The following is a 25,757-nucleotide window of genomic DNA, read 5'->3' as shown; positions in this document are numbered from 1 at the left end:
CACACATATCCTCTCACAAGAAGGGGAAGCTCTCACACCTCTCAGGGGGACCAGTCCATCTTGCACCTGGACCTGTTTAGAGGCCCCTCTGACTATGGAATTATTTCTAGGTCTGTCTGCCACTGTGCTGCTCTGAACTTGAATAATGGCCATTAGTGCAATTATAAGTCCCAGTACACTTCGTAGGAGAGAAAAGGTGTTAATTCAGAGTTAAATGAAAGATGTTAAAGGATTTTAGGTTAGCAACTAAAATAAAATTAGTGGATTATATAAATTTCAATCATCAACAGTAAAATCATTTATATGAAGAAAAATAAGAGCAGAGAGGGTACAAAAATGAGCTACATTCTGAAAAAAATTAGATGCTAGACATAAATCCAAATTTATTAGTAATCACATTACAGACTAATGTTCCAAGTTTAAAGAAAAAAGATTTTAAGGACTGTATTTCAAACACTTAGACATTTCAAAACTCTGCATTATGTATAAAAGGAGGCGTTTAAAAATTAAGGCTAAAGTAAGATTGAGAAATTAAGGAAAACCATGCTGATATAACTACTGACATACTTACTGATGAGCCGCATTAACAAGTAGGACAGTGAGGATCCTAATTCCCCTCCTGTCACAAATATCTTGAGGAAACCTCTGGGGGAAGAGATTTCATGACTGTATTGTACATACTATTAGGTCTTCCCACCCAGCCAGGCCACCCTCATTCCTCCTCTTCCAGAAAGGCATGGGTCTATCAACATGCCATTTTCATCACCAAAACTGGTGAACCTGTAGTTTATTTCCTGCTTCCAAGGTATTCAATTTTCATGTCCCTATTTCGTGAATGTTGGCAGATGACGCAAGATACTGAAGTCAGAGACAAAATATTTACTATATTCATGGAAAAGTCAGCAGCATGAGCATGACAAATTTTGTACTAGTGACTTTAGTCCCCAAGTCTCAGAGGTGACACAAAAGGCCCCGATGGATGTCTGCACACTGGGTTGTGTTACAGAAGAGGAACACTGAGATTGTGGAAGATGGTTTATTTCAAGTAGTGAGCAAGCCTGCTCTTCATCTCAGTTGGCGAGATAACCTCATTTCTTATGGTTCCTCACTGCAAACACACTTGTAAGAAATGGCCCAGGGGAAGAGTGGTCAGGATCTTGCAGTCTTCACATATTCAAAAAGAGTGGGAGCAAGAGAAAAGGTGCACAGGTATTTCCTGTTCAGGACTTGTTAAGCTTGATTTGGACTACCACTACAATGCTTTGATTAAGCTTAAAGAAAGGGTCACCATGCAGCAGCAGCCTTGGTGGCCATACATGATGTAACCCAAGGCTGCTCAAGCATCAGAACACTATGAATTTGTACCACTGAGACTATAATGAGGTGGTGCTTGTGTGTCCGCACTGAAAGTTCACATTTGGGACCTTCCAATGATGGTATCAAGCACAGATTGTCAGGACCAGGCATATCTGCATGAGTCTGTTTTCACAGCACATAGATGGAATAACAAACATGAAAGCAGGTCATACCACCAGCAGCAGCTGTTGCCTGAGCTGCAAAGATGACATGATTGTTATGCCAGGCCATGGTGCTGGATACAGGAGTGAAAGAGAACGTTCATTGTTCTCCCCTTCTTCCTGCACAGCCTAAGATTAAACGTCCTACCAAGGTGCTAAGGTGGTTATTCTCCCACAGCAATATGAAATCAGGGTGTGTCCAAGAGTAGGCAAAATCTCACCTTTTCTAAAATCTTCCGTTGCTTGCACTCTGATGCTTTATCCAAAAGGATCAGGTGTGAGAGAGAAGAAAGAATTTTTAGAGAAGTTACAGAGACATCCAGTTCCCCACCTTGCCTGGCATGTGGCATTGTACATGGACTCTGTGAGTAGGGAACTGATTCAAGTGGTCACTATCTTCACAATTTTAGACCAGGTCAATAACAAGACAATCCAGCTAAATCTAAATCTGGTAGTCCCACTTTTGGCTAGGCTGCAACGTGGAAGTTGTAGAAACTACACTGGCTTAAAATTGCTATTAGAGGAGTGAAAGCCATATGATTCTTAACAATGGTTAGGGTAGAATAGCACATGTGCAAAACAGATCTACAGAACTACCCTATAAGCTGGAGCTATACATATTTCTTACATTGAAATGCTTCACTGTGAATTCTTACATGCTGGGTTGTAGTAGATTCTGACTGCTTTCCACATTGCTTAAATTCCTGAGGCATCTATTAGTGTGAGTTCTTTTATGTATTTGAAACAAACATGGACACTTGTAGGCTTTTCCATATTCCTCACATTCATAGGGCTTCTCTCTATTGTCAGTTCAGACATGTTTACTAAGGACTGAGGAGCAAGTGAAGTCTTTCCTGCATTCCTTACAATGACAGGGTTTCTCTCCAGTGTGAGTTCTCATATGTTGAATAAGTCCTGAGGAAATAGTGAAGGCTTTCCCACACTGCTCACATTCGTAAGTTTCTCTTCAGTGTGAGTTTGCATATGGATACAAAATGTTGACGAATACCAACATGCTTTTCCACGTACCTTGCACTCAAATGGCTGCTCTCCACTGTGAATTCTCGAATGTCTACTTAGACATGAGAAAGTAGTAAAGAATTTTCCACTTCACATTCAAAGTTTTCTCTCTAGTATGAATACGTACATGTTTCCTTAGGCATGTCAAAAAACTATAGGACTTCCTGCACTGCTTACCTTTATGGGGTTTCTATCCAGTGTGAATACTTGCATGTGCCGTTAGGCTTGAGGAAACACTGAATGCTATCCCACATTCCATACATTCCCAGCATTTCTCTCCAGTGTGAATTTGTTTATGTCTAGTTCAGCCTGAATGCCAACTGAAAGCTTTCCCACATTCATTGCATACATAGGGTTTCTCTCCAGTGTGAATTCTTTTATATGTAATTAAGTCTGAATGCCAAATGAAGCCTTTCCCATATTTCCTGCATTTCTAGGGTTTCTCTGCAGTGTGAATTCATTTATGTTTAGTTAAGCCTGAATTCCTAAAGAAGGATTTTGTACATTTGTTGTATTCATAAGTTCTCTCTCCAGTGTGAATTTGTTGATGTCTAGTTAAGCCTGAATGCCAAATGAAGTCTTTCCCACATTCATTGCATTCATAAGTTTTCTCTCCACTGTGAATTTGTTTATGTCTAGTTAAGCCTGAACTCCTAATGAAGCCTTTCCCACAGTCGTTGCATTCATAGGGTTTCTCTCCAGTATGAATTCGTACATGTTCACTCAGAATTGATGAAGAAATGAAGGATTTCCCACATTTCTTAAACTCATAGGGTTTCTCTCCAGTGTCAGTACACATGTGAATGATCAAGCAAGAACTGGTAAATGTTTTCCCACACGTATTACACTGAAAAGGATTCTCTCCATTATCAGTTTTTATATGATTAGTAAGGCTTGAGAATGCAGTGTAGGCTTTCCCACATTTCTTACATTCATAGGGTTTTATTCCAGCATGAATTCCAATGTGAATATTAAGGGACGAGGAATGTCTAAAAGACTTTCTGCATTTGTTACATACAAAGGGCCTCTCTCCTGTCTGAGATTTTCTATCTTTAGCAAGGTAAGAAGAACTCATGGAGGCTTTCCCACTCTCCTTACATTTACAGTGTTTCCCTCCAGTGTGGATTCCCATGAAAACTTTGAAGCGTGCAGAATACCAAAAAATTTTTCCACATTCCTTACATTTGTAATATTTTGTAGCAGTGAGTTTGTACATGTACACCAAGCCTTGTAGGGTGAATAAAAGCTGTCCCACATTCCTTCCCTTCATAGTTTTTCTCTACTGTGACTTCTCATTTGTGCCTGAAAGTAAGACTGATTAACAAAGGCTTTCCCACTGTCACTGCATTCAAAGGCTTTCTTATGCATGCTAGTTTCCCCTGACACAATATTTGGAGTCAGGTTGATGGCTTTTCTCCATTGATTAAACACAGAAATTTTCTCTCTAGTAGAGGATTTCTTGTGCAGAATAAGGAAGCTTTTCCCACACTGATTATCCTCATAAGTGTTTCCTCCATAGTGAATTCTCCTGTGCTTCTTAAGGCATAATTGTTCACTGAAGTCTTTACCACATTCCTTACACTCACAGAGTTCCCACCCACTGTGGTTTCTTTCCTGTTGATGAATGAGGATTAAACAATTTCTCAGAAACATTAATCGATCTCACACATCTCAAAATAGAAACCACATTACAACGCTGATTCCATTTTTATGATTTCCATTACATTCATACAACTTCCCACCCTGTTGATTTCTTTCAAGTTGAATGATGGAATCCTTCTGCCAGAATGATGTGTGATCTACTCTGATTTTAAAAAATTCTTAAAAGAGTTTCATGGGATTGTTAAAAAAAACTCAATGCCTAGGTTATGTACGTGGGAATGAGTACTTGTGAGAATTGTGAACCAATAACTTTCAAGTTAGATTTTCCCCAAATTCATCATAGTCACAATATCTCACCAGAGAAATTGCTCTCTCTTTGGTGAAGGCCACTTATCTCAAACATTTATCACTTGTGCTGATCTTCTATCAAATGAAATTCCAATATTTTCTGAATATGGGAAATAAGAAATATCTCTGTTCAACCTTACTGATCTTACCGTTTCTATCCTATTGGAAGTTTTTTCCCCTAAAATATCCTGTGGAGGAACTGCTGAGTCTTTGGTTTTAAGATGCATTTCCGATTCTAAAGTAAAAGAGAATAACACATGTAAAATTTGCAAAAAGAAATGGTAGGTTAAAGGAATTAAAAACAAGAAGGCTCATTTGTATTATTTACAAATTAAACATGGTCAAAGAGAAAAAGCATGCTAGATTAGAGTGACTTCACTAGGTCAACAATTTGACAATGATAAGGATGTGGAGGCAAAATTGAGTAGTTGATGAAAAAGCAATTCTCTAAAAATTAAACATGATGAGAAAAGAGTATATTATCAGGAAGCAAAACTAAGCAAGCTCTGGACTAAGAGCATACATCAACATAATAAACTTAAAAAAAAAGCCAGGTCATTTTGTGAGATCATAGGAAATTCTGAGTAAATGTACAGTAAGAATTTGAAGTTGAAGACATCCCAAAGCATCTGAGACCAATGTCCTCAGCCTTCTAGAGAAAGCACATGTTCAAGTTTCCTCATTATAATTCCAACCATAGTGAAATTTTCATTGACCAGAGAAGTTCTTCACAATCACTCACCTTGGAAGACTCTTCTCTCCACTGTCCTTAACTCTTCCTCTTGTTCCAACCAAGAGATCAGATTGCGTTGGAACAAAATTGATACCCTGTCCATGAGGAGAGACATATTAATGAACAAGCCTCTCGTAAAAAATGACAAACACTTTCACGAGTCAGGTCCTATATGTCTCATGAATGCAGTTAATTTCAAATGAGATAAAAATGCAAACATCCCCCTTCCGTGCCCCAAAGAGACTGTTTATCTCCTGCCTCCACAACCACATTCAGATGTATACATACACATTTACAAAGCATTAAGACTTTCATTGAAAAATGAAATAAAGTGCAAAAAGAGATTTTCATTCTCATGGAGCAACCACTACATCAGTGGTTGTCAGACTCTGCTATCCATCAGAATCATGTCCACTGTTTCTTAAAACACAGATCACGGGGTCCCAGTGCCAGAGTTTCATTAAGTATGTCAAAGTGCAGTCTGAGAATGCACATTGCTAACAGAGTGATGGTGATGCTGTTAGAACCACATTTTTATAGCAACCACACTGAATTAAAACTCATTAGTGCACAGACTATGTGCCTATTATTTCCCATTATGTTCAGATTTGACATCAGTCATCCCAGACCATGTTAAGTACATAATATTTACCAATTCCATAAGATGCTATAGCAACAATGGCAGCCTTACCTACTGTGGTCAGGTTCTTTTAGTTCTCTAGCATCACATCTCTGTATACGTTTCTCTGAGTTAGGTCCAGTGAAGTCCACTCCTCCAGGGTGAAGTCCACAGCCACATCGTCAAAGATGATGGAATCCTAAACCATCACATACAAGTTGGCTTCAGTAAAGTAACATCTCCACCAATGCTCACTGTGGAATGAAGATGGGAGACCAGATGGCAATGGAGGGTTTCAAGGTCACTCCTCATCTCCCCCATGGTGCAATGGTCCTAGGTACTCTTCTATGTACACTCACAGTTCATATGCTCCAGTTATGGCTTTAAAGGAACCTGTAACACATGAACTTATCTCACCACAACTAGACTAAAAGCTCTTCTCATCCTATTTCCCTCTTGCAGGACACTCCTGAAAAAACCACAGACATTTGTAAATGCTGATGAATAAACAAGTTCTTGTCAGAAATGCATGCTCTCATCTTCCTTACCATCTGTAAGCACACCTAGCAGCATTAAAATTATGCAACCACACCATCATCAGAGTCAGTATTAGGTAGTAATAACTGAAATACCCAGATTTAAGGTAATCCACCCCTAACATGAGGCTCCACTTTGTGAGGAAATTCAACACGAACCCCATCCTTGAGTGGCTTTACTTCTTTAAGAAGCTCTAATGACAGAACTATCTTAGAAGTAAATCTGTCTGTCTCATGGATGTGGTATGTCATTTTGTAGAATACACTTTCTTCTTACCTGAGAAAAATCTGTCCAACAGTCAGCTGCCATCCTTTCTGCCTCTATCTTTTCATCAGGAAGGCATAAAGGGTCTTTAAAAAGGAGACCTAGAAAGAAAGAAAGTAGGCATGAGGACCCAAAAATGACCATAATTCACACATTTGCCTGCCTAAAAATCATTCCACTCTAGGTTGAAATTCCTGCACACTGAAGAAAATCCACACCACTGCCATCAAATGACAACTGTAGTTCTCATCTACAAAATGGTATTTTAACAATGAAGACCACTAAAAGTTCCACAGTTCATTACTTATGAACCTGTCACCCTCACAACCCCACAGTCCTTATTCTACAGTTCAGATGACTAAACCCCGGAAACATATATGGTCACAAAAACTGCATCTAGACTCACAGTATAACTGTACTTACTACCATGCATCTCAGAGGGTCCTTGGGCTGAACAGGCCCATGAATGTGTTTAGTCAGGTGGGGTCTGCATAGAATGTTTTACTTTTCTGTTTATTTTGTAATTGAGATATATCATTAATGTACAATCAAATTCAGAGATCTTAAGTATATAGTAGATGAGATTTGACAATTTCATATACTCATATAATAAGCAGTCTAAACAAAATACAGAACATATTTATCTCCTTAGAGACTTTCTTGCCTCTTTCAGTCCATTCCTTACTCATTGATCCCAGACAACCACTTTCTGAGTTCAATCAGTTTTAGATACAATATTCTATGTAAGTATATTGGATGGTTTACACATCACATTAAAATGTATATCCTAATTGACTTTCCTCTATTGTTTAGTGAAACAATATGAGTGAAATATTAAAATCTTCCACTAGAATTGGGCACTTGTCTATTTATTCTACTTCTGTAAAGCAATGCTTAATATATTTGCAACAATATTAATGAGTGGATACACATTAGAATTTTTATATTTCTGGAGAAATAGAATCTTTTATCATAGTGACCTCTGTACCTACAGTAATGCTTTTTAACAATGTTGTCTGACATTAAGAACAGCTTTCTTTTAGAAAGGTGTTTTTTTTTTTCCTTTTTCTTTTTACATATCATAGTAGCATTATGTCTGCTTTGGATGCCAGTGCTTGCATTACAGGGAGTGGCATAGAGCTTGTCTCACTGAAGGCACCCAGTGATTGGTGACTGACAGATAATCAAGATCCTTCACACCACTCTTCGAGTGTACCTAGATTATAACTAAATAGCCGTTCATAACACAACATACATCTCAGTTTTCAGAAATGTATTTAAGTACCTTAGAAATATAAGAGTGGGAGGAACACTGTCATTGCGAGCTCTCATCCACCAGCCTAAGGATATCTGCACACCACTTAGTTGATTCCCATGGCCTCCTTATATGGATACTTACTGCTCTTGGTCTTGTACATGTACTGCCACCCCTATTCACTCTACATCTACCAACCAGTCATGGATTGTCTGCATTCCAGAGGGTTGCTTCCTGATTGTCCAACAACTGTTGACTAGCTCATGCCCTGGCAACCTAGTGAACTTCTTCACCACCCAATGGACTGCCATGACACCTTATCCAACAAGGTCTGAAGTCAAGTCTTTGGGAGAGGGCTGCCCTACAAGTTTGGCCCTCCTTTGGTACTCTCCATCAGATCTAGAATATCAATTAGAATTCTCTTTAGGGCCGGCCCCATGGCTTAGCAGTTAAGTGCGCGCGCTCTGCTACTGGCGGCCCGGGTTCGGATCCTGGCGCGCACCCACGCACCGCTTCTCCAGCCATGCTGAGGCCGCATCCCACATACAGCAACTAGAAGGATGTGCAACTACAACATACAACTATCTACTGGGGCTTTGGGGAAAAAAAGGAGGAGGATTGGCAATAGATGTTAGCTCAGAGACGGTCTTCCTCAGCAAAAAGAGGAGGATTATCACAGATGTTAGCTCAGGGCTGATCTTCCTCACAAAATAGAAAAAAAAAAAATAATTCTCTTTACACCTTCATATTACACTTCTCCTGTTTAAATCAAAGTATGATTTCTATCTCCTCATTTCATGTAAAATTATACAGAATTGAAAAGAACAGTGATCCCTAGAGACAAAGGAGTAATGATGAAATTTAGGGACAGTTTAGTCAAGTCTATAAACTTCAATAAAGACCTGAGCTCCTTGCCAATGGGAAGGACACTCACAGAGTCAAAATGGTCAAGGTGTACCTATGGTTGCTGTCAACTGAAGCACTTACTTTGGGAAGACAAGCGAATTCTACACTTACCAATTACAACAATAATGATTATAGTGACTGTGATGAGGGATGGATTCTTCGGAATGTAGTTGCCCAGAAAATGGCAAGCTCAGATCTGCTATCTTAGATCTCAAGTCAAAGTCTGGGATGACAGAGATTCCATGACAGCTCTCAAAAACTCACAATCTGTGGTCACAGGGAGAAGACACTGCTGAATATCAAACACAAAATTTAATTGTTTGACCATAGTTACATTCAGTCTTACATAATTGTTCATGTGAAACTAAGGGTATTGATCAGGCAAGAATGACAGAGAAAACTTGAAACGGGAACATCTAGTTGGACCCAGATGAATCTCACAATGTTTTTTGTGTGTGTGTGTGAGGAAGATCAGCCCTGAGCTAACATCTGTTGCCAATCCTCCTCATTTTGCTGAGGAAGATTGGCCCTGGGCTAACATCCATGCCCATCTTCCTCTACTTTATATGGGAGGCCATCACATCATGGCTTGACAAACAATGGGTAGGTCCACGCCTGGGTCTGCACCCAGGATCTGCACCCGCAAATCCTAGGCTGCTGAAGCAGACTGCGCGAACTTAACTGCTACACCACCAGGCTGGCCCCGAAACTCACAATCTTGAACCTCCACAACACTCTGAGCCTCCCTTACCAGAGAAGTACGCAGCTTCCCCTTTGCTTGCCCTTCTGCCTGACAACTCTGTGATAATCTCACTTAGCACAGAAGCCTTGGAGGGGCTGCTCATTTTCAAGACCCACCACAATCACCTATTGTCTCTAGACTCACAAGTAATGCAAAATCCAAGGGAAAAGATATACCACATAAGGCAGGAGAATATACCTCAAACAGAAAAATAAATCCAACTTGGCAAATGTGTATCAGAATAAGCCAGGGAGCATGTTCCGGAATGGATTCCAAGGTTGTCACACTAAGAAGGGTGGGATTTAATACTAAATGAGCCAATTGATTGGCACAGTACACTTACTAGACAGTCTGGATTTAATGTTAGCTCATGGATCTGGAGATGGCTATAATAGCTTGTTGGATGACTGAAATTTGGACTCGAATTCTGACCTATAATTAATAAGGTTTGCAGATCATCAATAGCGGAATTATACTAGAAGGCCTGATTGAATGAGGTGGAAGTCTTTTAGAAAGCGTCCAGGCTTTCTCTGAGGTTCAGACACTCCCGACCTGGCTTAATGAAGTACTTGGCCATGTGGAAAGAAACTTATGTGGCCTCTAGGAGCCCAGTTACTTTACAATGAGATTCTTCCCTGGTTAAGCTCTACTTAAGCTACCTTCTTAAACCTGATGAGAAAGCAACTCAACTACTGCCTTCATTGCAGCCTGGTGGGATCTTGAGCAGATCCTAAATTATGTGGACTCCTGACCCATACAAATGGCAAGATGATAAACGTGTGTGGTTTTATGCTCTAAATTTCTCATAACTTGGTAGGCACCAATAAACAATGAAAACCTTTTCTAATGAGGTCTGCATTAGAGGATCATGTATTCTTCTGTGTTTGGCTTCTTTCACTCAACATCATGTTTGTGAAGTCTACCCACACTGTTGCATCTACCTTTGATTTATTCCTTCCAGTTCCTTCAGAGTTTTCAATAGTATAAGTATACCACACTTTGTCCACTGTTCACTTAATCCACATTTGAGTTGCTTCCAACTTAGGGTTCTTTCAGATAACATAGGTATGAAAAGTCTTTCCTTCTATTTTGATCCACATTTGCAAATTTAGAAGATACTGGCAAGTTTTTTAAATTGTTTTTCTAATAAACTCCCCAACCAACAGTATCTGCACATCTTCACCAACTTGATCTTCAGAACCTTCATCAATTGTTTCACTGTCCCACAGCTTACTTATTGAAAACTCTAAGTGGAAAGAAAACAGAGAGGGTAACGTGGATATTTCTAAGCCTCATGGAACCTTCAGAGTTTCTGGCAACCCACACCACCAGAGGAGTCTTCTGGACCTTTACCTGTGGAGTGATTCTAGCTCTCTTGATGGGTCAGTGTCTATACCGAGTCGAACAGGACTGGTTACCTTGGATGTTCACTCAGAAAATCAGAGGCCTAATTTGGATAGGAGAAGAAATCTCAAGGTAAACGGCAAAATCACTATATGTTTATTAACACACTCAGCAACTATTGCTGACGAATTCCTTGAGTGGATTGGGTATTCATAACATTAAAACACATTCATACTTTGTTATTTTCACTTGATTCACATCATTTGAACAGATAAGACTTACTTTTCCTATAAGATACATACTAGAGATTATAATCCTCCTTCAGAATTTATCCCAGGTAAATAAAAGGTCTCTACTCTCAAATCTGAGTGTAACCCTTGATGCACTCCCCTCTCACCTAGAGACGTAATTAACCAAATACAGAACACTTTCCTCATCTCCTACTAGCGTCCCTTCCAACATGACTAACTCCTACGTTTTGTCTTTTTATGACAAATATTTATCAACTCTCTTACCTTCACCTACTCCCATATAAATATACAGAAAATAATAGTCATCTACTTTTGCTCCAGAACCCTAATCAATTTGTAAGAGTACATCTTCTTGGACAGATGTTTGCCTCCTCCAATATTTAACAAGTTTCCAAACAAAAGGGTAGAATTTTCTCTACTAAGCATTAATCAAGCATTCAAACATTCATTAAGTGGGGGTATATCCTCCAGTAAATGAATAGATAAAGAAAATGCCTGGATTTTTTCACTTTTACCTTCTACAAAACTTTCAAATCATTTCATTTATTTTCTTTTCCATAATAACATCCACATCTAGATACCAAGATCATATTTAAAGACTTATTCATCATAAGATTCTTATCTTGACTCCATGCCATCACTCTTATCGTTCCCAAAGTGCATTCGCAAAGTAGGAGTTAGTGGGTTCTATTTAAGTTGTAAATGGATTCAAAGCACTCTCCTGCTAAGACATCTCAGAAGCTTCCATGGCCTTAGAATACTGTCCAGAGCGCGTCATTCCACTGGTCCTGTCCCTGCTCTCCACTCTACCTAACCTCTTTGTTCTGCTTTTGGCAACCCTCTTTCCTCAGTTTAATAAATACACTAGATAGACATCAGCAACATGGCAGAGTAAGCTGTTCCCTTTGTTTCTCCCCCTTCAAACTACAATTAAATGGACATTCACTGATCAGCAGAGAATAATCACACAGCTCATCAGAACACCTGAAAGACCAGAGCAGCTATACATCTGAAGGTGGATCGACTACCCCTCAAGGAGGTGGTGGAGATAGGTGAGCACTCTCTGGTCCCCAGGCAGCCCAGGGCATGCGTGCGACTGCTTTCCCTGCTGGATCGCTCATAGCACTGCTGCAGCCCTTAGGGTGGGAGCATGGCTTGGTGCAATTGTGGAAACAGGTGACAGTAGCCCTGAGCCCGTGTGATCACTTCCCCGTCCAGTGGGAGAGTCCTTGGGGCTGCACAGCCCACAGAGAGCAGCTCAGGCTCAGACCCCTTGGGGAAGCCCTGCCCACCACGCACAAAAGCTGGTGCAACCTAGGAGCAGAGAGCAGCTGAGCTGTGGCCCAGGTGAACAAGCTCCTAGTTGCAGTGAATGCCCATAGCCTGCAGCCCTGAAGAAGAGAAGCGCAACTCGGTGGGACTGGGAATAGGTGGCAGCAGCCCTGAACAGCCATGTGAGCACTCTCTCGTCCGGTGGAAGAATCCACAGTTCCACCATGGTCCCAGGGAGTGGCTTTGATTTAGACCCAGTGGGGAGGCCCTGCACAACAAGCACAAGAGGTGGTGTGACCTAAGAGCAGATCTAGGAGCAGACAGCAGCAAAGCTGAGGCCCAGGTGAACAAGATCCCAGCTGCCGCAAATGCCCATAGTACTGCGGTGGCCCTGAAGAGGGGAGCACAACTTGGGACTGTGGGAGGAGGTGACGGTAGCCCTGAGTCTCGGTGTCATCACTCTCTAGCCCAGTGGGAGAGTCCACAATCCCACCGCAATCCTAGAGGGGAGGTCTCACCCACCAAGCACAACTGCTAGTGCGACCTAAGAACAGTCAGCAGCTAAGCTCCGAGTCCGGGTGAACCGAACAAGCTCCCAGCCGCCATGAACACCCATAATACCACTGCAGCACCGAATCAGGGAGCACAACTTGGCAGATCTGTGGAAGCAGGCAACATCTGCCCTGAGCCCCCGCATGACTGCTTTCCCACTTGGTGGGAGACCCCACAGGACCACTGTGATCCCAAGGAGTGGCCCAGACTCCAACAGGCACAGCTGACGGGGATCATGGCAACGGGCTGAGAGTACACAGCTCCTGCCCCCTCAGTGGCAGCAGGTGGAATCTGTGACCAGATACTATCACTACGCAATGGCACAAATCCACTCTGTCAAATGGTATAAAGAAATATATTAATACTCCAGAAGAGAAAGAAAGACAAACAGAAATCAATCCTGAAAGTGCAGAAATCTATAATCTAAATGTCAGAAAATTCAAAACGGCCATCATAAAAAAACTCAACAAATCACAAGAGAATACTGAAAGTCAGTTCAGTGAAATCAGGAAACAAATTACTGAACAGAGGGACTTCTTCACAAAAGATATCAAAACTATAAAGAAAAACCAATTAGAATTGTTGGAGGAAAAAAACACAGTGGAAGAGTTAAATAAATACCTGGAGACCTTAAATAACAGAGCTGACAATACAGTGGATAGACCCAGCAATCTAGAGGATAGGAACACAGAAATGCTTCAGATGGAGGAGATCTTAGACTAAAAACAACGAAAAAATTCTCTGAGAAATATCCGACTCAATTAGAAAATGCAACATAAGGATCGTAGATATTCCAGAGAAAGATGAAAGGGAAAAAGCAGCAGAGAGCTTGTTCAAAGAAATAATAACTGAGAACTTCCCAACCCTGGAGAAGGAGCTGAATTACATGAAAAAGAAGCCAACAAAACTCTTAATTACATCAATGTAAAAAGACCTTCTCCAAGGCATACATTAGTAAAGTTGGCAAAACTCAATGACAAAGAAAAAACATTCAGGGCAGCAAGCCAGGAGAAAATAACCAACAAAAGAATCCCTATCAGGCTTTCAGTGGATTTCTCAAAGGAAACCTTACAGGCAGGGAGACAGCGGAATGACATATTGAAAATTCTGAAAGACAAAAACTTTCACCCAAGAATACTATATCCAACGAAAATATCCTTCAGATATGATGGAAAAATAAAAACTTTCCCAGATAAATGAAAACTGAGAGAGTTCATTGCCACAAGACACCCCTACAAGATTTGATCAGAAGGCCCTCATATCTGAAAAAAAAACAAAAAAGAGTTTACAAAGCCTAGAGCAAGGAGACAAATAGGCAGACAAAATTAGAAAATTGCAACTCTCTATCGAAACAGATTAGCAAACAATTATAACTCAGATAAACGTAAGGAAAACATCAAATATAATCACTTCATTTTTAAGCACAAATTTGCAACACATGAAGGAATAAGTTGTGACAACAACTTAGAAAGGGAAGGGGAAAGGGATGAAACCTGCTTAGACTAAGAGAATAAAAGGCTATGAGGGAATGGACTATCTCATCTACGAGATCTTTTATACAAACCTCATGGTAACCACTAAACAAAATATCAGAACAAAGAATAACTGAGAAAACCATCATAGAGAGCCGCCAAACTGAATTGGCAATCTGAAATTCACAGGACAACCGACAAGGGAAATACATAACAACTCAAAAACAAGCAATAAAATGGCAGTATTAAGCCCTGATATATCAATAATCACTCCAAATGTAAATGGATTGAATCCCCAATCAAAAGACACAGAGGGGCTGGATAGATTAAAAAACAAGACCCAACAATTTGCTGTCCCCAGGAAATACATCTCAGCTTTAAAGACAAACACAGGCTCAGAGTGAAGGGAGGGAAGTCGATACTCCAAGCTACTGGAAAACAAAAGAAAGCAGGTGTTGCCATACTCATATCAGACAAAGTAGACTTTAAGATAAAAACAAAAAAACAATGAGAGACAAAAATGGGCCGTATATGATGATACAAGGGACACTCCACCAAGAGGACACACCACTCAAAAACATCTATGCGCTTAGCAGAGGAGCATCAAAGTACATAAAGCAACTCTTATTGTGTGTGTGTGAGGAAGATCAGCCCTGAGCTAACATCCGATGCCAATCCTCCTCTTTTTGCTGAGGAATATTGGCCCTGAGCTAACATCCATGCCCATCTTCCTCTACTTTATATGGGATGCCGCCACAGCATAGCTTGACAAGAGGCGCGTCGCTGCACGCCCGGGATCTGAACCTGCAAACCCGGGGCCGCCGAAGTGGAGTGTGCACACTTAACCGCTGCACCACCGGGCCGGCCCCAAAGCAACTATTAATTGACCTAAAAGGAGACATTAACAGCAACACAATAATAGTAGAGGACCTTAACACCCCACTGTCATCAATGGCTAAATCAACCAGACAGAAAGTTAACAAGGAAACAGTGGAAGTAAACGAAAAACTAGACCAGATGAACTTGATAGATATATATAGAACACTCCATTCAAAATCAGCAGAATATACATTCTTCTCAAGTACACATGGAACATTCTCAAAAATAGACCATATGTTGGGAAACAAGGCAGGCCTCAATAAATTTAAGATGGAAATCGTAACAAGCATCTTTCCTGACCATAATGTTATAAAACTAGATAGCAACTACAACAAAAAAGCTGCGAAAGTGACACAGGTGGAAACTAAACGGCATGCTACTGAACAATCAATAGATCACAGAAGAAATTAAAGGAGAAATGCAAGAATATCTGGAGACAAATGAAAATACACTGTACCAACTCATATGGGATACAGCAAAAATGATCCTAAGAGGGAAATTTATAGCAATACAGGCCTACCTCAACAAATAAGAAAAATCTCAAATACGTAACTGTAAACTACACCTAACAGAAATAGAAAAAGAACAAAGTCCAAAGTCAGCAGAAGGAGGGCAATAATAGACATTAGAGCAGAAATAAATGAAAATAGAAACCAAAAAAACCAGTAGAAAGGATCAATGAAACTAACAGCTGGTTCTTTGAGAAGATAAAATTGACAAACGTTTAGCCATCTTCAGTAAGAATAAAAGAGAGAAGACTCAAGCGAAATTAAAAATGAAAGAGGAGAAACTACAAGAGATACCAGAGATATACAAACGATTATAAGACAATACTACGAAACACAAATATACTATAAGAAAAACAAAAAAACTATATGCCAACGAATTGGATAACCTAGAAGAAATGGATAAATTCTGAGACTTATACAACTTTCCAAAGCTGAATCAAAAAGGAACAGAGAATCTGAATAGACCAATCACAAGTAAAGAGATAGAGACAGCAATCAAAAACCTCCCAAAAAACAAAACTCTGAGACCAGATGGGTTATCTGGAGAATTCTAACAAACACTGAAAAAGATTTAACACCTATCTGTCTCAAACTATTACAAAAACCTGAAGAATTTTTTCTTCCTACCTAATTCTATGAGACCAAGATAACCCCAATACCAAAACCAGACAAGGACAACACAAAGAAGGAAAATTACAGACCAACATCACTGATGAACATAGATGTAAAACTCCTCCACAAAATGTTGGCAAATTGAATACAGCAATATATTAAAACGATCATACACCATAACCATTTGGGATTCATATCACAGACACAGGGATGGTTCAACATTTGCAAATCAATGTGATACACCACATTAACAAAATGAGCAGTAGATATCACATGATCATCTCAATAGACACAGAGTAAGCATTTGACAAGATCCAAGATCCATTTAGCATAAAAACTCTCAATAAAATGGGCATAGAAGGAAAGGACCTCAACATCATAAATGCCATATGACAAACCCACAGCCAACATCATACTTAATGATGAAAAACTGAAAGCTGTCCCTCTGAGAACAGGAACAAGACAAGGATGCCTACTCTCACCAGACCTATTCAACATACTACTGGAGGTTTTGGCCAGAGCAATTAGGCAAGAAAAAAAAATAAAAGGGATCCAAATTGGAAAAGAAAAGGTAAAACTGTCACTATTTGCAGATGATGTGATTTCATATACAGAAAACCCTAAAGAATCCACCAAAAAACTATTAGAAATAATAAAGGAACACCGTAAAGTTGCAGGACACACAGTCAACAAACAAAAAGCAGCTGTGTTACTCTACACTAACAACAGAGTAACAAAAGAGAAATTAAGGATACAATCCCATTTACGATTGCAACAAAAAGAATAAAATATCTAGGAATAAACTTAACCAAAGAGATGAAAGACCTGTACACTGAAATCTATAAGGCATTATTGAAAGAAATAGAAGACATAAAGAAATTGAAAGATATTCCATGCTTATGGATTGGAAGAATAAATATAGTTAAAATGTCCATACTACCTAAAGCAATCTGCAATCTCAATCAGAATCCCAATGACATCCTTCACGGAAATAGAACAAAGAACACTCAAATTTATATGGAACAACAGAAGATCCCAAATAGCCAAAGAAATCCTGAGAAAAAAAGAACAAGGCTGAAGGCATCACAAGCCTTAAATTCAAAATATACTACAAAGCTATAGTACTCAAAACAGCATGGTGCTGGCACCAAAACAGACACATAGAATCAAAGTAGACCATTATCTTACACCATACACAAAAATTAACTCAAAATGGATTAAAGACTTGAATGTAAGACCTGAAATCATAAAAATCCTGGAATAAAACATAGGCAGTATAGTCTCTCTGACATCGGTCTTTACACCATCTTTTCAAATACCATGTCTACTCAGGCAAGGGAAACAGAAGGAAAAATAAACAAATAGGACTACACCAGACTAAAAAGCTTCTGCAAGCAAAGGAAACCATGAACAAAATGAAAAGACAATCTACCAACTGGGAGAAAATATTTGCAAATCATATATCTGACAAGGGGTTAATTTCCAAAATATGTAAAGAACTCATACAACTCAACAACAAAAAAATGAAAAACACGATTAGAAAATTAGCTTATCTTTGGGAGATGGATTTCCTAGGTCAAGTATCATGAGTGCAATTTATTTTCAACTTTGAACTCTCAAATAGTGACCATAAAATATATTTACCTGTGGAGAGAGCGAACATGCAAAATGCTAAAAATGGGTGTATCCACTACAATGAACACTCATTGTACTGGATGTTCAAATTTTCTGTAGCTATAAGATTTTACAAAAGAAAAATGTGGGGGAAGACACACATTTAGTTCAAATATCTTGTTAATGGTAAACTGAATTATTCTAGAACTGGTGTCATAAAGTCCCCATCTTTTTCTCCTGGAGGCCCCTGTTTAAAAGCTCTGTGGGGATAGCGGCCTAGAAGTTCAGATGAAGAGACAGCTGAGAATTCTGACTTTTCTTTAGATGTAAGACTTGTGGTCAACATATGCTTATAATTATACACACAAATATGCTCACCCTTGACACCTAAGAAACTATCTTACCTTCCTACCTATATGTAACGTTCAAAAATAAAGAATGTGCAGGGGCTGGCCCGGTGGTTAAGTTCACCCGCTCTGCTTCAGCAGCCCAGGATCGCAGGCGGGATCCTACAAGGACCTATGCACTGCTCATCAAGCCGTGCTGTGGAGGCGTCCCAGACACAAAATAGAGGAAGGCGGGCACAGATGTTAGCTCAGGGCCAATCTTCCTCACCGCTCCCCCCCACCCAAAAAAATAAAGAACGTGGCAAGACAAAGCCAAATTCTTACCTGAAACATTCTTTTGCACAGGAAAAGCAGAAGACGCCCCTGAGCCAACTTTTCCCCGGACTCACGGGAACACGACGGGGTCGCCAGGTCCGTGAGAACCGGAGCGCGCGGGGCCTGAGCAACGGGACTCGAGCAGCGGAAATTCTTCTCCTTCTGGAGAAAAGTCCCGAGGTTACTTCGGAGGCTTCTGAACAGGGGAGCCCAGTGGACGAAAACCCCCCGCACACGCGCCCTTCCCGCCCCGGCTCCGCGCGGGGACAGCGGCCGGGCGGACGTGAGCGGAGGGGCCCGGCCTCTCTAAGGAGGCCCCTCGGGGTCCCGGCCACACCTGTCCTTTACCGCCCTCCGTGCCTCCCAGGGCGCTCCCTGCACGCGAGGCTCACCAGGGACGCAGTCACCGCGAGAGAACGAATATGAATCTCTCCAAGAGCCGCGGAGACATGGGACAAAAAAACCGCGCACCCCAGTGACGCCACTTCCGCTTCCTGCCTCAGACCTAATGGGCGGGGCTCCACAGCTCTGGCTGCCAATCATGTCGGACCATTTCGGGCAGTGAAATTGTAGTTCTCCACTCGTGGGTGCGGCTGGCCCTGGGCCTCCGCGCAGCGGGTGGGGGCAGAAACAGGCCCAGCTGAGCGGGTTGAGGCTAGAAGCATGCCTGTGGGCGGGGCTACCGGCGGGGGGCGGGGCCGACACCGGGGGCGGGGTTTGGGGCTGGACGAGGACCAGCGCGGGGTCTAGACTTGGGCCAGCAGAGGCTGGGGGTGGCGGCTGGTCTTGAAAAGCTTTTCTTTCAGTCCTCACCTTTCTAGAGCCGGTGCAGTGATTTCGCCCTAACGATATGCCTGTCAATCCATGAGAATCTATCTCCTCCATTCGGTCAATCCCCTATTGAAGCTTTATTTCCCCGTCTTTTTTTTATTTACCTTGGACACTATGCCAAACTCTAATCATTAATTCCTTGTGTTTTCAGTGTAATGACATTTTTCTGTAAGTTTATTTCTTCAAGTATGTACTTCTGTTTTTTGGGGTTTTTTTTTTTTTCCCAATCTCACCGTATGGTCCAGGGCCTCCCATACTAAGTTGTGAAATAGCACTGACACCAGGCATTCCTCACTTATTCAGGAATGGTTCTAAAGTTTCTCTGGTGATTTTGTTTACTATGCTTTTCAGTGGGTGGCCTTTGTGGAGTTAATAAAGGTCTTTTAAAATCCTGATTAACTAGCACATTTTACCAAGAATTATTCGTGTGCTTTATTAATTGTTTTTCATGCGTCTGTTGAATAGATAACTATTTTGCTATGTGAATGTTTCATCTGTTGCTGTACAAAATATTTAACTTTTATGTAATCAAAAGAGTCTTTTTTAAACAATAATTTCTGGATTTCCTGCCTTGCGTTAAAAATTCCCTTCAAACTCTAGATTACATTCAGATTTCCTGGTGTTCCTCTAAAATTTATTATTTTTAGTGACATTTTAGTCTTTAATCCTCCGAGAATGTATTTTGGCGTGTGGTGTGGGGTAATGGATCCAATTTTTTTTTTCCTTCAGAAAAATGGCCACTTGTAGTATCATTTATTGATAAACTATCCTTGACTTAATGATTTGCAATTCCACCTTTATTAGACAATAAATTCCTATATATACCTGTATCAATTTGTAGACTCTTCCATGCCAGTAATATTTACTTAAGCCCATATCATACTCTTTTGATTACAAGAGTTTTATATTAAGTTTTAACATTTAGAAGTAAAAATATAATGGGAGCTAAAGCCTGTTGCCTCTTATGCTTTAGGTGCTTCAGAGACATGAAATTTTTTATGCTTCTAATGATGTAGCAACTGTCATGATTTTCTCTTTTGTTTATTTTCTGCGACAGGTATATTGAGATATAATTTACATACTATACAATTTACCCGTTCAAAACGATACCCTTCAGTGTTTTTAGTATGTTCACAGAGTGGTGCAACCATCACAGTTTTAGAACATTTGCATCACTCCAAAAGTGCCCTTTGGTTGTCATACCCTCATTTTTCTACTCCCTTGACGTCTAAGCTGCCATGAATCTACTTTCTGTCTCTATAGATGTGCATTTTCATTTTCTAGACATTTCACGTAAATGAAATCATACAATACTTTCTTTCCAATTGATGTGTAGTGGTATCACATCACTGTTTTCTTTAGGTCCTCTGTAATTATTTCCAGCAAAGCTTTCTAGGTTTCAGTATGATACTGGCTCAAGACAAGGTTGACACGAGAGAAGCCATGTTGTAGAAAAGAAACCCTGTTGTTACTTTGAATGACCTCTGACAAACTAACCCAGGTGGATATGCACCCTCCAGGAGATCTGACTGCTCTGTATATTTATACGACCCCTGCTTGTGCATGTACCTTCCAGCTGCGATAAGATGATGACTTTGTTCTTTTGAGTTCCTTAGGAATGTGATGACCCCTGAACAGAAAGTCTATGCTGATAGCCATCATCAATGAAAACTGAAAGATCTGATGTGGCACTCCCAGTCTGTAACACCAGAAGGTCAACATTCCTAACCCCCTCCCCTATGACCCACCAGCCTATATAACTGCTGTAAGACTTTGTGCCCCTTAAGATGGTTCTTTCAGACAGAGTCGGCCATCTTCCTCCTTGCTAGCAAGCTGTAATAAAAAGTCTTTTCTTTCCTACCACCTTGCCTCTTGACTATTGGCATGTCTTGTGGCAGACAGATGAACCCTCTTTTTGGGCGGTCACAAGTATAGAAGTCTTTCACCTCCTTGGTTAAATACCTCCCTAGGTATTTTATTCTTTTTGATGCAATTGTAAGTGGGGTTTTTAAAATTTCCTTTTCAGATTGTTCATTGCTGTCTATAGAAACACATTGATTTTTCTGTGTTGATATTGTACCCTGCAACCTTGTTGAATTTGTTTATTAGCTAGAGTAGTTTGTGGTGTATAGTGTGTGTGTGTGTGTGTGTGTGTGTGTGTGTGTGTGTATTAAGCATACAGCTTGCTTTTCTTTGGCTGCACAGTATTACATTCTACTAGTGTTCCCTCATTTATCTAAGTAGTTTCACAGTGACTGACAGGCAGGTTGTTCCCAATACTTTTATTTGACAACAATGCTGCAATGAATAACGTTGTACACAGAACATTTTCCATGAATATGAATGTACCTGGGTGGTAAATTCTTATCATTTAAATTTCTGAGTCAACTCTAAAATCAGAAAATGCAGGGCCGGCCCCGTGGCTTAGCGGTTAAGTGCACGCGCTCCGCTGCTGGCAGCCCGGGTTCGGATCCCTGGCGCGCACCGCTTCTCCGGCCATGCTGGGGCCGTGTCCCACATACAGCAACTGGAAGGATGTGCAGCTATGACATACAACTATCTACTGGGGCTTTGGGGGGAAAAATAAATAAATAAAATCTTAAAAAAAAAAAGAAAATGCGTACATGAGGGTATTGAGGTATAACAACGACAAGGCGTGTTAATATAACGGCAAATAGTTTAGCATTCTTTCATGAACATTAACAATTTTATTACTATTTCATAAGCGAAAGCATTATTTTACTACTCTTCTCCCATCTTACAATGTGTTTCCTTGAAAATAGGCCCTCAACACAAAGGCTATGTGCAGATGGTTTTTTGGGGGGTAAGTTTGATCCCAAAGAGCAGGAGTACACAACAATGGGAGTCAAACAGAGAAGGAAGGAAAGACACTGAAAGAAATCATTATCATTTTGATCCCTCTATGGTGACTGGTGCTCAATGCCACCAAACCCTTCTGAGGTGCTTTATGAAATGTGCCTTGGAACTTTCCACTAGGTGGATGAAAAGACATCGGCTCATGTCTTCTACTGGCCAAGGGTGAACCTACAGGGATTAACATCCCCACATTTCTGAGTTGCATGTTTATGAGTAGATGCCCTCAGGTGTCCCATGTTGTGGAATCAGAGAAGCTTCAGGGCAGGAAGCAGGAGGAATGTGGTGTGGGCCCGAGGCAGGTGCTGTCTCATTGCAATTGTGCAATTGTTTTCACAGCTTCCATTAAAATAATTAAACAATACTTGGTTGGGATACAAAGACGGGCAAGAGGATTTTGAATTGGTGCCTCTCTTAGCTGTCTAGGGCTGCCATAACAAATACCAAAGACTTGTGGACTTAAACCACAGACACTTATTGTCTCACTGTCCTGGAGGCTGGAAGTCCAAGATCAAGCTACCAGTAGGCTTGGTTTCCTCTGAGGCCTCTCTCCTTGGCTAGCAGATGGCCGCTCTGTTGCTGCCTCTTCTCATGGTCATCTCTCCTTGCACAAATGCTCCTGGTGTCTCTCTGTGACCTTATCTCTTCTTCTTATAAAGACATCAGTCAGATTGGATTAGGGCCCACCCTAATGACCTCTTTAAAGGCCATTTCTCCACACACAGTCACATTCTGAGGTACTGGGAATTAGAGTTTCAACATATGAATTTTGGGGGCAAACAACTCAGTCCATGTCAATGCCCAAGATGTGTGTAGTATACCCTTCTGTAACTATTCCCTTTTATTAATCATGTGGGAAACATGCTATCTAAACCCTAGTCCTTGTTTCCTTTTCTATTCCATTATTTATACTGCTATTAGCCATGGATTTTGGCTTTAAAGAGGGAAATTACCTAAATTTTACATGTCAGTAAAATGTATATGAAAAATAAGACATTCTGAAATTAATAGATGGATTAATGGAAGAAAGAAGGGGAAATCCACTCTACAAATTTCTGACAGTTACACATGTTCAGTTTGTGTAGATGATTTTACTATCAGGCAAAGACTGGGAGAAAGAGCAAATTGGAAACAAGTCTGCATTTTTATGTTCATTTCTAATTCCAGTATTAGCATTGGTGTGATTGATTTGTGCCTTTAAATATTTATTACCTGATATCTAATAAATACTGGTCTGAAGTTTGAAACAAAATAAAGGCCCATTTTCATAGAGTTTACATTCTATTAGGAGAAAGAAAATAAACTAATGTATAAATAAATAACAAAAATAAAAACTGTGATGAATGCTAATACAAAAGTAAAGACTCATTAGGAAATCTATTTTCACATAATGTTATTGTTACTTAACCATCTAGGACAATGCCTTGTGTGAATCTGTTGATGTTGTCGATGGTGTTATTCTCTCTGATATAACGTTTGAAAGGAAGGAAAAAGAGAATGAAGGGAAATTATTGAGTTTGTTCTTGTAAAGGTTCAGTTGATGTGCCTATGAACCACCCCACTAGTAATATCTAGTTGGCAGTGGCATTTGTTGGTCTAGTGTTCTGTCTTAATGGCACTAGTGGGAGAGGCAAGTGAGTTTACAGGGACAGAGGTCAGAAACATAAGATTATGCTTGGCTGAGCCTTACTCATGATCCTTCAGTTCTCAGTTTAGCTCTCACTTCCCAAGGAAAGTCTTTCCCAATTCCTGACCTTCATGCACCACAAATAAGCTCTCATGGGACACTGTACATGTTGTTGCAGGTCACAATCCAAATGGCAGATGAGGTGGACTGTTGTGAATCCTGTGCTATGTGGCCTACTTCTTCCTTCAGAATTAAAGGTTTCTTCTTCCAAGCGCAGGGAGCACAGACATCTGACAGCCCTCAGCCTTCAGCCCTCATTGAGAATTGCTCTAAGATTAAGGAACATGCCCCACTGAAGGTCACATCATTTAGATCTACATCTGTGGGAGCATAACTGACCAACAGACATCTTTATCCACCACTGTGTTCGCACTGAGGTTGCTCCTGGGCTGCTCCCAGCAACTGACTGAGCACAGCAGGGTACCAGTACATGCCTATTGCCATGGTCACACAGTGAATTGATGATGAGGATCAGTTTCCCTGCCAGGACAGTAATGACTCTTCTTGGCATGAGGACATGAAGTGCCAGGCAATAGAAGTTCAATGGGATTTTGCCATCTCTCTGGATTTGTTACCCCTTTAGGAGTCAAGACCTCTAAACCTGCAGAGTCCAGAGGTGTGGAGACTTGAAGCACAAACTCCCCAAGTGGCTCACTGGGAGTGACGTTAGGTGCAGCCACCTCTACTTCTAACCCTTGATTTCTGGACTCCTGTATTCCCTAAACTGGAGATACATCACATTATGATTGTCATTGATTTAGAGTGTAGACTGCATCCTGTGAATTATATAGTGAGTACTTTCTGTGTATTCAAACGCCTGCATGAAATATGATCATTCTCTTTGAAATGGAATGTCTTTCTGTATCCTCCATTAATTTTTTTTTAACTCTCCCTTACTTGATACTCCTTTTAGGCTATGTTTTACTTCTGTCCTCTTTTTCTCTGTCAAACTTTATATATAATTTATACTTGCCACCTATATTTCCTCAATACTCACTCTTCAACCCACTCTATCTGGATGATTTCCTCCCCTGTCCCTCTATGTAGAGGTAAGAAATGGAGCCCTCCCTATATCAACAAAGGCCTCTATGTCACCAACAAATGTCAAGGGATGTTTTTCAGTCCTCACTTGGTTAGTGCTTTCAACAAAACCAAAACTGTTAACCACTCTGCTTTTCTTCAGAAAGGACCTCTTTCTCTCCATGACGTTGTGGGCACCAAGTGATCCATAAAATATCCCAAGATTCTTCAAGGGAAGAACATCACAGAAAGTTGGTTCCTGGGTTTGGTTCCCTTAGAAATTAAACTTTCTTTAGGAGACATCTTATAATATTTAAGTCAAATCAAAGAAAGAAGAGTCTCCTTGAAGGAAATAAACTCATTGCCAACCTTTGCTGCTTGTGCAGACACAACATTAGCTGAAAATTTTCCATTCTCTTATCTTTGTACCCCAAGGCAGCTGAATTATTTGGAGAGAATAGAGTCAGTACAAAAATTTATTTAATGAGAAGCTCTGAGAATTCAACCCTCAAAGACTGAAAACTTTAAACTTGTTTGTGTTGCCCATTACCTATACTTCTCTGATCTCAGCCAAATGCAAACCCAATTGGGCTTCCCAGAGACAAACCTCAGAGAATAGAAAGATTCAGTGATAA

The 25,757-nt window shown here is 40.5% G+C and overlaps 1 protein-coding gene and 2 long non-coding RNA genes across 5 annotated transcripts; all 3 read right to left on the bottom strand.

Moving 5' to 3' along the window:
• Window positions 1–3,131: 3,131 nt before the first annotated feature.
• Window positions 3,132–6,020, bottom strand: LOC131394428 (zinc finger protein 426-like). Its single transcript, XM_058525792.1, has 4 exons — window positions 5,912–6,020; window positions 5,230–5,315; window positions 4,637–4,722; window positions 3,132–4,151 (listed from the first exon to the last, which is right to left on the bottom strand). The coding sequence occupies exons 3-4, from the start codon at window positions 4,712–4,714 to the stop codon at window positions 3,804–3,806; spliced, it is 426 nt and encodes a 141-aa protein (XP_058381775.1). The 5' UTR covers window positions 4,715–4,722; window positions 5,230–5,315; window positions 5,912–6,020; the 3' UTR covers window positions 3,132–3,803.
• A 79-nt stretch (window positions 6,021–6,099) lies between these two features.
• LOC131394432 (uncharacterized) lies at window positions 6,100–10,676 on the bottom strand. Its single transcript, XR_009216124.1, has 3 exons — window positions 10,485–10,676; window positions 6,653–6,741; window positions 6,100–6,232 (listed from the first exon to the last, which is right to left on the bottom strand). It is a non-coding gene; the product is annotated as an uncharacterized LOC131394432 (long non-coding RNA).
• Window positions 10,677–10,716: 40 nt separating this feature from the next.
• LOC131394433 (uncharacterized) lies at window positions 10,717–19,082 on the bottom strand. 3 transcript variants are annotated; one of them, XR_009216127.1, is made up of 3 exons: window positions 18,720–19,082; window positions 10,897–10,990; window positions 10,717–10,789 (listed from the first exon to the last, which is right to left on the bottom strand). It is a non-coding gene; the product is annotated as an uncharacterized LOC131394433 (long non-coding RNA). The 3 variants fall into 3 exon arrangements; XR_009216125.1 differs by lacking the exon at window positions 18,720–19,082 and adding an exon at window positions 18,453–18,674; XR_009216126.1 differs by lacking the exon at window positions 18,720–19,082 and adding an exon at window positions 18,461–18,674.
• Window positions 19,083–25,757: the final 6,675 nt, after the last annotated feature.

Source organism: Diceros bicornis, chromosome 30 (genome assembly GCF_020826845.1).
Source record: "Diceros bicornis minor isolate mBicDic1 chromosome 30, mDicBic1.mat.cur, whole genome shotgun sequence".
NCBI classification, from domain to species: Eukaryota; Metazoa; Chordata; class Mammalia; order Perissodactyla; family Rhinocerotidae; genus Diceros; species Diceros bicornis.
This window is presented reverse-complemented; position numbering and strand designations above follow the sequence as displayed.

Coding starts and splice junctions, on each gene's coding strand:
- LOC131394428 (XM_058525792.1), bottom strand. CDS start 4,714: ATGCATCTTAAAACCAAAGACTCAGCAGTTCCTCCACAGGATATTTTA. Junction 4,152..4,636: donor CTTCCAATAGGATAGAAACG/GTAAGATCAGTA, acceptor ATTCATCAACAG/GAAAGAAACCACAGTGGGTG.